General features: G+C 37.5%; 1 protein-coding gene across 1 annotated transcript; it reads left to right on the top strand.

The window, feature by feature from the left end:
- Positions 1-764: 764 nt before the first annotated feature.
- On the top strand, positions 765-15378 carry NMI (N-myc and STAT interactor). The gene is made up of 8 exons (XM_058548952.1): positions 765-1031; positions 5704-5793; positions 6548-6643; positions 8691-8853; positions 11433-11539; positions 11627-11813; positions 14077-14183; positions 14951-15378. Exons 2-8 carry the CDS (start codon positions 5710-5712, stop codon positions 15134-15136), a joined length of 930 nt encoding a protein of 309 aa, XP_058404935.1. The 5' UTR covers positions 765-1031; positions 5704-5709; the 3' UTR covers positions 15137-15378.
- Positions 15379-15579: the final 201 nt, after the last annotated feature.

Raw genomic sequence — 15579 nt, 5'->3', positions numbered from 1 at the left:
TATCACGCACCACTTGATTTTTTTCACTTAATTCACTTTTAACTGATTCCTATCACTATTCTTGATCTAAAGGAATTTGGCTTTTGTTAATCTGTCATTTTAGACTGCTATATCGGTTATTACATATGAGTATATAGCATTATACACTAGAAATCATTTTGATGCATCTCCTTCCTGACCTCTATTTACCAGCAAGTACAGCTGTGGGGTGGTTCTTGGTGTAGAATTAAGAGACACTGCAGTTCTTGAAATAAGCCAGACGTTTTTATTTTCAAAGGAAAAGATCACACCTAGTGAAGCATTTATTTACAAGCTTCACAACAAAACAAAAGATTGTAAGACAATTTTCAAGGGACGTGGGTCATAGAAACCAACTGAACACCACAGCTTTCCCAACCTCATGGCCCAGAGGACGCTGCAAAAGACACACAGACGAGCTGATCTTGTGCTGGTTGTAAAAATTTGTAGATTAAGGTTATAAAGACAATAAATTACAATGAGAGTTACAATCTGGGGAGAGACGCCTGCTTTGACGTTATTTTGTTTCAGTCCACTTTTCCAACCGTATGTCCAGTAATATACACACACACACAAGAGTGTTTTTTAAGACATGTCCTGAAATTAGTGTTTATGGACACTTCAGGAAAACTTTTGGGATAGATTCCCCCAAAACAAAAACAAAACAAGCAATTTTTAGAAATCGAAAGTGAAAATGGTTATAACTTGTTAGTGTTTAACCAGTTACTGGAGACACCAGGTTTGCTATTCCGAGCGGTGGTTAGTTTTTTCACTAACCACTACTTGAGCACAGTTTTCTTTTCCTTTTCTTCTTCTTCTTTTTTTTTTTTTAAGGAACAAGCTGTTAATCCGAGTGACACCCACTTGCAACGGCACCTCGGATCTCCCGAGGCGCTTCTGGATAAGGCAGCACCAGCCTCGGGGACCTGGGACATCCGGCGCCGACCCCCGAGGTTTCCCGGAAAGGCGGGCGCGCTGGGCCCCGCGTTGCGGCGCTCGACGGGCCGAGGCAGGTGAGTGGGGCTCCCGGTTCCCCGGCTGCCGTCCCTGCTCCTGGTAGCCCCGGGCTACCGAGGCCCTGGGTCGGGAGCGAGGCGCATTCCGCGGCGCCAGGGACCGCGCGCAGAAGGCGGCTCTGCGCCCCCCGCGCCCCCGCGCCCCACCCCCCGCAGCCTGGGTCGCTGTGGCGACAAGCTGCCGAGAGGGCGCGCCTGCCCCTGCGCCCACGGTGCCTTCTGGGTGCCGGCCAGGCCTCTGACCCCGTCTCCTTGGTGTGCTTTGCTTCATTCTGGAAACTGAAACTTAAAACCACTGTGTTTCCTCAACGTTCTTCTAGTGTCTCCCGAGATAGTTCTTAGGAAAACTGATGCCTTGAGATTTACTCTCCTTGGCAGGCGCAGGGTTTGGCAGTCTTTCCTCACGTTTCAGAATATTCAGGGTTTTTCTTGAAAGAGACATCCAAAGGAGAACACCATGTTTCCCTGTCTGTATAACATGCATAAGTTTTTTTAAAACTATATATGTTTATCACTATTTTATTAATTACCACCTCCTGCCTTCCTTCCCCTCGTTTCCTTTCTTTTTGCTGCCAGATATGGGAAGATTGGATTCTATCAGGCCTGCCACCGCAGTGATATGAGTATAGTAGGAAAACAGGTGGTGGATAGATGGTGGTGATTTGTATTGGTTTTTTCATTCACTACCATAACAAATTATCACGGATTTAGTGGCTTAAAAACCACAAAGTTATTATCTTAAAAATCTGCAGGTTAGAAATCTGACCTGGGTCTCACTGGGCTAAAATAAGGTGTCTGCAGGGCTGCCTTCCTTTCTGGTGGCTACTGGAGTAAATCTGTTTTCCTGCCATTTCCAACTTCTACAGGATGCCCACCTTCCTTGGCTCAGTGGTACCCTTTTTCAATCTTCAAAGCCAGCAGCGTGCCATCTGACGATTATTATGTTGTCACATCTCACTCTGACTCTGCTCTTCTGCCTTCCTCGTTCACTTTTAAGGACCCTGGTGATTACATTGGGCCCATGGAAAATTCAGGATGATCTCCATATTTTGAAGTCAGCTGATTAGCAACGTTAATTCTCTTTTGCAGTGTAACCTAACATACTCACAGATTCTGGGGATTAGGATGTGGGCATCTTTGGGAGGGTTGTTATTCTGCCTACGATCTGATTGCATAAAAGGAAGCCTATTACTGTACATCCCGCTGATGCAAAGAGAGGACAGTATTGAGATACTAAATATGTTGCAAAAAGTTCTGGGGGTGTCATGTAGTAGACCATTTATAAGAGTTAAATATATTGAGAGCCTTTATTACAAGCTCTTAAGAATATTGACTTTAAAAAAAGCAATTAAATAATGTTGCAGTTTTTGCTTTCTGGAAATGTGATAAGAGAACTTCATATGCGTGGATGTCCTGAGCAGAACAACTACCTGAGTCAAGATACTGCACGATTCTCTAAATATTGAGTATTTTCAATGTGTAAGCTCGTATTGTGCTCTAAATGGATGCAAGGAGGAGTAGACGTGGTCCCTGGCCTCAAGGTCGTGACCGTCTAATCATGGAAAATGACACAGGTACACAAATAAGTAAAGCTCCCCAAAAGAGGTAAAAGAGGGAGAACTAATGTCCCTTGGGGGAATCAGAAAAGGCTTCAAGAACTTGGCAGAAATTTGGGATGGACCTTGAAGAACAGTAGGATTTCATTAGGTGGAAATTAAGGTTGGGAGGGGTGGAAGGATGAGACATATTGAGGGACAAAAGGGAGAAGAGGGACCCTTCGAGTGTTCAGTGTGGTTAGGAGACTTAGTCTAGGAGTTGTCTAAGAAAGACTAGAAAATAAATTGGAGTTAGATTGTGTAAGACCTTGGATGAATGTTGGAGGCCGTCATAAGGATTCTGCAGTTGTTGATGTAATAGGGAGCTACTAATATATATGTTTTGAAACCATCTCAAACTTACAGAAAAGTTGCAAGTACGATACAAACAACCTTTCTTTTTCCTGTAAGTTTCCAAATTCTTGAGTATACGTTTCCTACAAAAAAGGTATTCTTTGTATAACCACAATACAGTGATCAAAATCAGGAAATTAATATTGACACATTGCTGCCATCTAATCCTTGGATCCAATTCAAATTTTGCCAGTTGTCCCAATAATATCTTGTGTAACAAAAGGACACAGTTCAGAATCATGCATTGCATTTAGTTGTGATGTCTCTTTCATCTCCTTCTGCCTAGAACAGTTTCTCAGTCTTTCCTTGGCTTTTTTGAACTTGACACTTTTGAAGAGAACAAGCCAGTTTGTCTAACGTTTCCTCATGCTTAGATTTAGATTATGTATCTTTGGCAGGAATATCATAGAAGTCATGCTTTGTTCTCAGTGCAGCCTATCAGATGGCAGATGATTTATCTCATTATTTACTTTGATTATTTTATTCTGGTGGCATCTGCCTGGCTTCTTCACTGTGAAGTTACACATTTCCCCTTTGAAATTAATAAATATTTTGTGAGGAAGGATTCTGAGACTAACTAAATGGTCCTTTCCCCACCAAAATTTCAATTTATATATGTCTGTATGTATGTCAGTATGGACTCATAGTTTTCTATTTTACTCAGTGGATTTAATTATTACTGTCATTATTTATTTTTATGATTAATTTATTCTCAGATTTGTCCAGTGAGAACTTCCTCAAGCTGGATTTTCTGTCTTTTTGACATGTTCTCATCATTCTTTGAGCACTTTCTTGCTTTCTGACACCATAAGATGCTCGTTTTATACTTTCCCTGTTCCAGTCCTGAAATCAGCCATTTCTCTGAACAGTCTTGGTACCTTGTGGAGAATGGTATTAGAAACCAAATTCTGAGTGCTAGGTGTGCTCATTGCTATTATCTTTGCTTCAGGCCCTCTCAGCAGACAGAGGTAGGGAATATATATACAGATGGATATGTACAGTATGTATATGTGCACACAACACAGTTTTATCTATATTTATATCTCTGTATCTTTCTATCAATCCATCTATCAGAAATCATGAGATTATACCGATATCTCCAGTTCTAATCCATAGCGTTCATTCTGGTTTTCTCCCTTTCCATATTTACAGTTACCTTTGCTAACAATGAAAAACCTGACCCCTATTATCCTCCATATTTTTACTTACTTGATAAATCCCGTTTATGTACGTTTGGCTACTGGGAGCTGCAGGCTCATCTTGTATATTTCCTGCCCTAGAGGTAGAATCGTCCAAGGAGCCCTGGTTCGTTTCATTGGAGAATAGATTAGAAACCAAGGTCTGAGTGCCGTGTGACCCCCCACTTTTTTTGACACTGCTTGTATTCACACTGGGTAAAGTAAGACACGACTAATTTTTTTTCTAGTCTTCTATTTTATTTTTAAAGAGGAATAAATGTCTTTTCTATTTCTCCTACAAGAATAGTGAGAATTTAGCCACTTGAAATCTTGGAAGATTACATTACAGACTGGTTATTAATGTGCTTCTAAAAACATAAAAATAGTTGTGATATTCCTTGTTTCATTTTTGATCTGAGACTTCTCCATCTCAGTAAATTCATATGCAGACATGGGTTCTTAACTTTTTTTGTGCCATGGATTTTTTGCCAGTCTGATAAAGCCTATGGACCTTTCTAAAAAAAAAGTTCTTTAAATATATAAAGCAAAATACATAGAATTACAAAGGAAACGAATTATTTTGAAATATGATTATCAGAATATTAAAAAAGCAAATTTTTTATTAGTAATATGTATTAATATATCATAGTATATCACAAGACCTAGTAGTGAGTTTAATAACTACCATAATTTTGAAGAGGGTTAAACACAAACAATATTTCAGAATATCTGCAACTGTTGTATTTTATGAAAATATCTGTGCTGTCTTGGTGATTTTTATCTTGCTGCAAATACTACGTGGCTTGTAGGCTATATTCATGTTTGAAGAGAATGCTAAGTTGCAATCAGAGGTTATTGGAAGTACAGATGTAGTTTTTTTCCGTCCAAATGAATGAAGTCGGGGAAGGGTTTGTGGAAACTCCAGGTAAGAACCTCTGTACATGTAAAGGAAGGGTGTTTTGGAGGCCTTTTTACTCCATTTACATGTGGGGAGTACAATAGGGATAATTAAATATTTATTTATTTTAATTTTTAATTTTTTTATTGCAGTAACATTGGTTTGTAACATTTTATAAATTTCAGGCATACATCATTATACTTCTATTTCTGCATTGATTACATCATGTTCACCACCCAAATACTAATTACAATCCATCACCACACACATATGCCTCGGATAATTAAATGTTTAAATCAAAACCTTTTAAAAAGGCTAGAAGACTAAAATAGTAGTCTTTTAAAATGTAGCATCAGATTATGATTGAGATGTGAACTACAAAGGAATGTTAATACCCATGATTTTCTATTACTATGTTGAAAAGCAAAGGACTTTTAGAACCCTCTTATATAAGTGTGAAAGTTACTTTAAGTATAGACTTTATTTGGATATAAGCCACATGATAATAAAGACTTTGATGATAGGAAAAAAGATACAGCAAAGAAGAGATGTTTCTTCTGGAAAATGGTAAAAGGTGTTATTTCTTTCTTCTTGAATTTGTGTGTATATACTATTTTTAAAATTAATTTGTTTATGATAATTAGGGAATCATGGCAGCTGATGAAGATGACAAAAAACAAATTCTTCAGAAGCATTGGCTAGATGAAGAATTTATGAAAGATGAACAAAATGAGGTAAAAGAAAAATTACTGGGTATTATTAAAAATTAATTTATATCTACTAGTTTTGCAGTGAAGCATGTTTATATGACTTTGTCTAACATTACCTTGAATTTGGGAGGATATTAGCCTTTTCAAAATTTTTTTACTTCCATTATTCAGATCTTACAAGAATCATATTTCTATTCTGTCTCTTACAAGGCTTACAACATTAGCTGCTTTTTCACTCCCTCCTTCTTTTCTTTGATTTGTGCCTAGGAGTTAAGAGCTTAGTTAGCAATTATCTGATCAGACCTGAGAGGGAATAGAGGGTCAGGTAGCTTCAACTACTTACCCAAGGCCGTGTGTCTGGCATGTCAGGGCAGCTGTACTGTGAGAATCACAGCAATTTTTTTTTTAATTGCCCCAGAGTAACATATGGCCACAATTACAGTGCAATTTAGAAGTCATATTGTAGTCACAAATAGCTAGGTCTGGGTCTCAATTCTTGCTCTACTATAAAAATTTCTGTGACCTTTGGTCTAGGGTGGAGGGTGGTTTCCTTGTTTGTATAATGAGATAATAATTCTTGGCAGTGGTAGGAGAATCGACAGATGATGATGTAAAACATTCAGCAAATGTGTTATTCATGTGATCATCTTCATTCTGAGACTGTCTAATGTCTTTCTATGCCTTATTCAGGGTGACAGAAATTTAGCTTCTTTAATTCATTTCGAAAAATGCTGTCGGGAGCAGTTTAATTTTTTGGTGCTATTTGATATCTTTTTAGAGATTAATTGAAGAAATTGCAAAGGAAAATAATCAGTTAAAGGAGGAGATTCAAAAGCTTGAAGCTGAGTTGCAAGAGGCCACCAGAAACTCCCAGGTACTCCTTTAATTGTTTTATGTATCACATTTTCAATGGATGACACCATTTTTCAACAAAAGCAATTTAATTATACAAAAATCACTTCTAAGACGTTATGGTCATCCATGGCGCCACTGTTTATAAGAGCCCCACACTAAAAAGAACCCAACTGTCCCTCCTTTATGAATGAATAAATTGGGGTGTATTCACACAATGGAATACTAAACAGCAATGAGAATGGACAGACTACAACTATATGCAACAACATGGATGAATTTCATAAGCACAATGTTGAGCCAAAAAACAGAAAAGAAGGCATACCATATGCTGCCATATAAATAAAGCACAAATGCAGTGTTAGAAGTTAGCATAGTGGTTACCCTTGGAGGCAGGTAGGAACTGGAAGGGAACCCAAGAGGGCTTCTGGGATGTTGGTCATATTCTGTTTGTTGATCTAGGTGCTGGTCACATGTGTGTGATCACTTTGTAAAATTTCATCTTGCTGTATACTTATGATGCACTTTTTAATATTTATGTATATGTTAATGCAAAAACAACAAAAAAGGTCGTTATCAATCACTTTTGGATCAAATTCTTGGTCTTCTCGCTAAGTGCCTTTATTGGTCTCCTCATCCGTAATTTAAATGAGTTCACAGTTAAAAGAAATTGGACATATATCTTCACCATTTAAATTCTCTCCTAAATTTCCCTGTATTTGAATTACACATAACTTTCACCTCTTTTTTCTTCATAACAACTCATATTGTTAAAAAAAATACTTTCTTTAAACAATTTAAATGCTTAAAGCGTTGTTACTTTTTGTTTGTGAAATGGGGGGTAGGTTATTGAATATTAGGAGGCGAGGTTTCCTGTGTTTCTGAGACTTAGAGAAGACTCTGTTGAGATTCTGGTGATTCCTCAGACCGGAGCCAGAATCAGTTAGTCTTACACCTCAGAGGGCCTCGAGAACCCAGCCAGCTCAGCTGACCCACTTTGCAGGAGACTGAAACTGTGGGCCAGAGAGCTTGAGTGACGTGCTCTCTGCCACAGTGTCCTCGGGACTAGCATCGGGCACTCTCGCTTTCTCTCTCACTCCAAAAGCTCTCGACTTCTCCAGATACACTGGATATTTCCATGTTATTGGGAAACACTCTGCCTTTTCTCAGACATTACAGATTGTTTTGAAATCGGACTTATGGTCATCAGAAATTCTACTAAAGTTACATGTAAAGATATAGAATAAATGTAAGATTAAATCAAATGACTCATTGAATATTTCTCATCCCTCTGCAATTACACCTTCTCTTTCAGCATGTAAAGTAACCATGGGAAATAGAAATGCAAACACCTCACTCATTTGTGCATGTATGTGTACTTGTATATGTCTGTTAATCCCAATGATTTTAAGCAGCCAAGTATAACCACTTAACTTTATCCTTCAGATTACAAATTTTGTTGATAGTGTCCCTTCACATTTTTATAAACCTAAGTTGTAGTAATGGTTAAAAAGTTGCTGGGCAGGTGTTGGGGAGGGATAATTTAAATTTGGTAAATTTTAAATCACAGAATTCAGGAGTCTTGCTTTTTGGAGGAAATGATCTGAGTTTGCTATCAAAATAACCATAGTATACACCTGACTCTATTTCATACCTCTTTGTAGTGAGAATAAATACACTGTCCAGTGATTCTCTTGTGAGATAGCTTATTATTGGTACAGTTGTTTAAAAGGTGCTTATCCACAAGGATGATTTAGACTTTAGAATCAAACACCACACAATATTGACCAGTTTAAACATTGATTAGAAAAAGTGAGAGATTATATATTTATAATTTCATCTGTGAAATAATATTAAAGGGTCTGATTACATTACTGAATACTTAACCTAGGAAGAAGCAATTACTAAAGACATTAAAGATATTAATAAAGATATTACATAAGACCACACAGTCTTATGTGGGGTTCTGAAATCAGTGGAGAATGAATTATTGGATGATCACTTCACATTAACACTGGAAGGGGTTAAGTTATTTCTTGATTTTAATCAAACATTTCTGTTTGAATTAGATTAAAGAGGATATTCCCGACACAAAGGTGAAATTCACATCTGCAGAGAATTCTGAGGATGACAGTCAGTTTTTAAATGTCTCCTGCTCCTTTCAAGTGAACTCGCAAGTTCCTTATGAGCTACAAAAAGGACAAGCGCTTATCACCTTTGAAAAAGAAGAAGGTATGACTAATGGTCAAGAACGTGACCATGTTACCTTTGGAAAGTACTCGGACTTTCAAAGAGCTTTCATAGATATTTGGCTATTGCTTCACAATTTTTACATAGATCATTTCATCTCATCCTCATAGGATACCCTGAGACAAGTATGATTATCCCCATTTTACAGATGAAAAACTGACTCTGAGGTGTTATGTGACTTGAATGTGATCACTCATTCAGAACGCAGTGACTCTGGGACTCAAGCCCTAGGTGTTGTGATGTCCGGTACCAGTGTCTTTCTACTCCCCCTGCTCCCTCCAAATGATAATACTAGTAGTGGTATCTTAAGGTAGTAGAGCTCTACACATTTCTCAGAGAGTTCTCACAGACATCATCTCATTTTATACTCACACGACTATGAAAGCGATAGGATAGGAGAGTTACTTTTTACATTTTATAGCTAAGAAAACAGATTCTCAGGTGTTTAAGTGGTTTACCTAAGGGCACATGATCAGTGAATGGGAAGAGCCCAGGAGTCAGAGATTTGGGATGGGACCTGATGTTTGCTAGGTCTGCCCTGGTGTAGGACCCTGTTCAGAGCTGGGGGCGCCTTAATGAGGAGGATCTGGCTTTGAGGGACAGCTTTGCTCCTTTCTAGAAGTGTGATATGGGTTTGGTTTTTTATAAATCTCAGATTTTTATGACAGGCTTTGTGGTAGTACCTACCTCATGGGGCTGCTTTGAGTATTAAATGAGAAATGTTGATAAAATACTTAGTACAGTGTCTGACACATAATAACCAATAAATGTTAGCTGTTATTATTGCTGCATGTTAGGAATTTTCCAGATAAGGAAACAGAAGCTTAAAGAAGATAAAGAACTTTTTCAGGGTCCATACAGTAATAAATTGCAGAGCTGAGAGCCAAACCCTGAGTACCCATGTACTTTCCACTGGACCAGCAGTCCTCCGAGCAGCCCATCATCCTGGGCTTTCGTTCTTATATTTGTCAAGTTATGGGGTGGGACCAGATGGTCTTCCTTCATAAGCCCTTCCAGTGCTCAGATTCTGAGAATCTGTGATTATAACTCACATCTCCTGACGATTGGTCCATCACTATAGCCTGAAAGTAAATGTTAAAAAGAAAGGCATTCTAGCAGGTCAGTATATGCATATACTGTTCATTCACCCAGGATCCACCCTGGTCCAGTCCTGCGGCTGAGGGTGGAAGAGGAGACCAAGAGCCACGTTGGCAGTTAACAGTGGGAACTGGGATGTGACTAAAAGATGTGAGGTTTTGGGAAGCAGGAATTCTCTGCAGGAATTACCTGGGAATGCTGGGAATAGGATTCTCTTCAGAAACACGTGTCACTGCTTCCACTCTTGGCATGGTTCCAAGGTCCTGCTCTCCTGGGACAACTTTGGGTTTATACACAATTAAATACGAGTTGGCTTTTGACAGTCAGAGCCACAAAGGTTGAAACACAAGTGGTCCCTCTCAGCTGCGTCAGATCACCAGCTGGGGAGGCGTTGGGAGGGGAAAAGCATCATCTGATTATTACTTCATTGATATTTTCTGTTATTGTTGCCTGTTGTCATATAACAAGTTATAGTCATCATGGTACAATGAGTCTGAATTCCCATATGACAACGCCCTGCCTTCTTAGCCCCGTTTCTCTCTTCTTCCAGCTGTGGTGTGATATCTGGTTGTCATAAACACATGTCAGATTTATAAGACCAGGAATGGGCATCTCTTATCTTCATGAAAAATTAGAGTAAGCAGCTCCAAATATTAACAACTGAAGAGTTATAAACTCTCGTGTCACATAATTAAAAATAAACCCACACCCACATGCATTTTAAACTGACATATAGTGGCTGTTTGGAGTCTTAATGATTTTTGGCATAATTATATTACTGAGCCTCTCCCATTTGCATGGATAAATTAGACTTGATAGTTTTGTGATTGGTATAGCAAGGCTATCAAATTTTTAGTGAATGGTCTCAAGAGCATTTTAGTGAAAGCAGAATTCCTCATTAAAATATGGCAAAAAAAAAAGATTCACTCTTTGATATTCAAGCCTATGTGGTCTTTAACATATAATCCTTGAGAAAGAGACAAAAATGAATAGTTATTTCTTTGATGCTTGTAACATATTAAGGAGGAGTGACAAATGATAAATAAGATTGTCAGAATGACACTGAAGTTTTCCCAGCTTACTCAACATGGAAGAAATTTCTGGCTGAGCTTTAATGTACTAGGGGAATTCTCCAGTAATTCTGTCAACAGTGGAAAGGAAGGGTGTGCGGCTGTGCTGAAATAATTTATGAAGTTTTGAAGGATTACTGGGCTCTCTCTTTAGAGATGAGTCTAGAACTTGATGAGAATTTGTATATTATAATTTTTGCTGATGTATTTTAACAAATATATCTTAGTTTGGTGGCAAGACTGTTATCACTTGGAAATCCTAAGAAAAATTTAAAAATTAGAACCTTTAATGTGAAAGAAAATTGGAAACATTCAGGACAATTTATTCTTAAAGCAAAAGTGTAAAAATTTATTGAAATATTGGAAATTAATACTTCCTATATTATTTTTCAGTTGCCCAAAATGTGATCAGAATGGGGAAACATCATGTGCAGATGGAGGATATATATGTGGAGGTTATGGCCAAGCCGGTTCCATTAAAGTCAGGAGTCAGATTCCAGGTAACAGGGTGATTAAAGCTTTTTAGAATTCTCTGAAACATGGATACTTTTCTCATCCATCTTTCTGAATATGAAACGATTTCCCAGGTTTATGTAGAAATATCTAAAGTGAAGATCAATGTTACTGAAATTCCTGATGAATTGCCTGAAAATCAGATGAGAGACAAGCTAGAACTGAGCTTTTGTAAGTCCCGACACGGAGGTGGAGAAGTGGAAAGCGTGGAGTATGATATGCGGTCTGGAAGTGCTGTCATCACATTTGTGGAAACTGGAGGTATTCACACATTGAGGAAGTTAAATAATACTCTGCCATTTAAATTATGGTCTGCCATTTCTTTCTTTCTTTTTTTTTTTTAAAGATTTTATTTATTTATTTATTTTCCCCCCAAAGCCCCAGTAGATAGTTGTATGTCATAGCTGCACATCCTTCTAGTTGCTGTATGTGGGACGCGGCCTCAGCATGGCTGGAGAAGCGGTGCGTTGGTGCGCGCCCGGGATCCAAACCCGGACCGACAGCAGCGGAGCGCGCGCACTTAACCGCTAAGCTACAGAGCCGGCCCTATGGTCTGCCATTTCTGAAAGTATTCGTTTTCTACTACTTTTATTTGGAATTTATTACACAGCATAACAATAGGGGATTTTTTTTTTTATCCTTATAAAATGGTAGAGACCTGAAAATAATTTCTGTGAATGCTACTGAGAATGATAATGTTACAAGTAGCAAGCAGATAAATCTTAGTGCATTCTTATCACATGCCAGGCATGGGGCCAGATGTTCTATACATAGCTCTTCCCTGATCCACAGCACAACTCTGGAGGTGGTGTTATACTCATATTATTGATGAGGAAATTGAGGGATCTTACCCAAGTAACTTGCCCAAGATCACACAGTGGGTGTGTGCCAGAGAAACTTAAAAAAAAAAAAAAATATATATATATATATAAAACGGTTTCTTCCATCCCACCTATTGTGACTGACAGGGTCTCTTAGGTGGAAGAATCAATTCCAGGGAGGACAAGGGGTGAATGAAAAGAACAGCTAGACATCTGTTCCGTTTTTAGGTAGATATGGACTTTCACCAAATCATCTTAGGAAGGTTTACATTCTTATGATTAAAAATAGAAGATTCTATAGTTGCTTTTGTTAATATGTTCAAGTGATTCTCAAAATAAAAATCTCTTACTCTCTAGTTAATCTAGTTCTTAAGGCCTCTCTTGGGTTTGCACATGTAGTAGAACTCCAACTATACAATTAAAAAACATTGACTGATTAGGGTTTTTCATAACAAAGTAGTACATGCTTTTTAAAGACAATTGAAATAATAGAGAAGAGCATTAATACAGTAAAAATTGAGATGTTCCTTAAACTTCCCTTTCTGCTACTATGTAGTTAGTTATGGTTAGTTGAATGTCTTTCTAGATCTTTCTGGAATTGCTAGATGATATGGTAATTCTATGTTTAATGTTTTGAGGAACTGCTATACTGTCTTCGACAGTGGCTGCACCGTTTTACATTCCTACCAGCAATGTACCAGAGTTTCAGTTTCTCCACATCCTCGCCAGCAAGGGTGTACATTCTTAACCATTGTACCATATTGCCAGTCCAAGATGGACTGGTGAGAGAAGAAAAAACAAAGTAATTGGATATTCTCAAGAACTGTTCCTGTTATGTAATCTTGACACATTACCTTTTTCCCCTCTAGGAGAAAAATGCTGCTAAAAATAAATCTGATTATTCTTTGTTTTGGAGAAAACTGATGAAATTTTGTTATTTGCCTTCACTTACGTGATAGTCAACCCCTGCCACCCTTTGGTTGACATAATCATATCAGTTTACTGAATATCATGTGTTAGTTACAGGGTAACTAAATAATTTTGTATATTAATATTGTATATATATTTATATTATTAAATAATACTAGCCATATTATTAATGTTAATGCTAATAATTAATACCAACCAACTAATCATAACTAACTACAAAGTAGCAGAAAAGGAAGTCTAAGGAAATGTCTCAATTTTTACTAAGTTAATGCTCTTCTCTATTATTTCAGTATACACGTAATATATTACATTTATTACTATACTACAGTAATTTACTCTATTTGTGTGTGTGTATACATATATATGTGGTAAATTATATACATAGTATTCTAATCATAGTTTTCGTTTATGCTTCTTAAGAGACTGGGAAATATTCTTGTAGGGATGGGTGGGTTACTTTTTGCAGATGGCTGTTGCATCTTACGTGGCTCAAGGTACATCTATCTGAGGACATTGAAGCCCTCTCTGCATTGGTTGACTGCAGTGGATAGTTCAAGACAGAAAGATCTATTTAAACCTCATTATTGTCTGGTCTTATATTTTTCAAAATGAGGTACTGTGAAGTCTTTAGAGTGGACTGTAGAACTTCTTAAAAATTAGTCACTCAATTCATTGTTTACTGTGATATTGTTCTGTTTGAAGGAAGTTTTAACTTTGGTTAAAAATATTTATGATATAAAAAAGAAAATAATTTTTTAAAAATTTACTTCTAGTTGCTGACAAGATTTTGAAAAAGAAAGATTATCCTCTTTATACAGACCATAACTGCCATAGAGTTATTGTTTCTCCATACATAGAAAAACACTTGAAAAAATTTCAGGTAAAGTCATCTCTTTTCTTTCATTTTGGGAACTTACTGCTTGACCCCACAGCACAAAAAATAAAGAAAAAGTTGTGACTCTGTTACTGTTTGAATCTTATTAGTAAGGGATATCAAAATAGTTTTTTCATATCTGCTTGGTGCAGAATGAGTTTGTCTTTTTAAGGAATATTTTAATGTGAAACTGTACCTTATTTAATATATTATACACTTTTTAAAAACTGAAATTACTCAGATAATGGCACAATCTTTATTTTTGTATGAGGAGACATAGCTACATTTTCCTCATGTGTTTACTATCGTTGGACATTTAAAAATAATTCTTCCAGCTCATTTTCTCTGAACTCGTTGTCTTTACTTCAAACCTGCTCTCTTTTTCTGTTCCTACTCAGGTATTAAGTGGCACCACTATCCACCTAGTCCACCAATCTGAAAGCTAGAACTCATGCTTAACTCTTCATTTTTCTTCACCTCCCCCGTTCATTTGCTCACTCAGTCTTGTCACTTCCACCTCTAACTGCCTCTCTAACTGGTCTTTCTGTTCATAGAGTTGCCCCTCTTTTCTCTATTCGTCATAATGCCACCAGAGTCATCTTTCTGAAACTCAGATCCGACTCTGATATTCTCTTACTTGAAAAATCTTCCTGAGGCTCTTTGTCTCTCCTAAAATAAAATCCAAAATATTAAGCAGAGCTTATAAATGTAAAGTTTTGCAATTCAAAGCTCTTAGAAAGTTTTCTGTTTATCTTTCTTATTTTCCTCCTTAGGTATTTTCAGGAGTATCTAAGAGGACGGTGCTTCTGACTGGAATGGAAGACCTTGATACGATGGATGAAGAAATCGTGGAGGATTTAATTAGCATTCACTTTCAACGGGAGAAGAATGGAGGTGGCGAAGTCGAAGTGGTCAGGTGTTCTTTAGGTCGACCTCACGTGGCGTACTTTGAAGAATAGACTCACGGGATCCTAAGAAAATTAGAGCTTCTGAGCCCAAATCACTGTCAGTGTTTGACAAAAATGAATATCCTTTTCTTTAAAAAAATGAAAATTTTAATTCTTTACTAACCATTTATTCTTACATGCAAAGTATATTTCCATGTTTTTGAAGGCTTCTTTGTTTCAAACTGTGCTGCATGTTTACGAAAGCAATAAATGCACTGTATTAAAAAGAGTTTTGTTCCTAAATTATGTGGATTGCTGCCATGTCCGTTGAAATGGACTGTAAGTGATCCAGTTGTCCCCTTGCCGTGTTGGCTCATTCTGTCATGGTCACGCGGGCCAATTCTGATGAAATTGGCCCCAAGTCCACCAATATGCAGACCTGACTCTCAACATTTCCCAGAAGAAAGGTTACGTCCAGCAGTTTGTGATTTCTGTAGACTTGACTGAATTTCCGA

The sequence above is a fragment of the Diceros bicornis genome, chromosome 10, assembly GCF_020826845.1.
Source record: "Diceros bicornis minor isolate mBicDic1 chromosome 10, mDicBic1.mat.cur, whole genome shotgun sequence".
NCBI classification, from domain to species: Eukaryota; Metazoa; Chordata; class Mammalia; order Perissodactyla; family Rhinocerotidae; genus Diceros; species Diceros bicornis.
The sequence above is the reverse complement of the archived record's forward strand: the minus strand, read 5'-3'. Positions and strand labels throughout refer to the sequence as shown.

Bases quoted from the DNA above. Each gene is read 5' to 3' on its own strand.
- NMI (XM_058548952.1), top strand. From the start codon at position 5,710: ATGGCAGCTGATGAAGATGACAAAAAACAAATTCTTCAGAAGCATTGG. The intron at 6,644-8,690 runs GTACTCCTTTAA...TGTTTGAATTAG, and splicing joins AGGCCACCAGAAACTCCCAG to ATTAAAGAGGATATTCCCGA. The intron at 11,814-14,076 runs GTATTCACACAT...ATTTACTTCTAG, and splicing joins CACATTTGTGGAAACTGGAG to TTGCTGACAAGATTTTGAAA.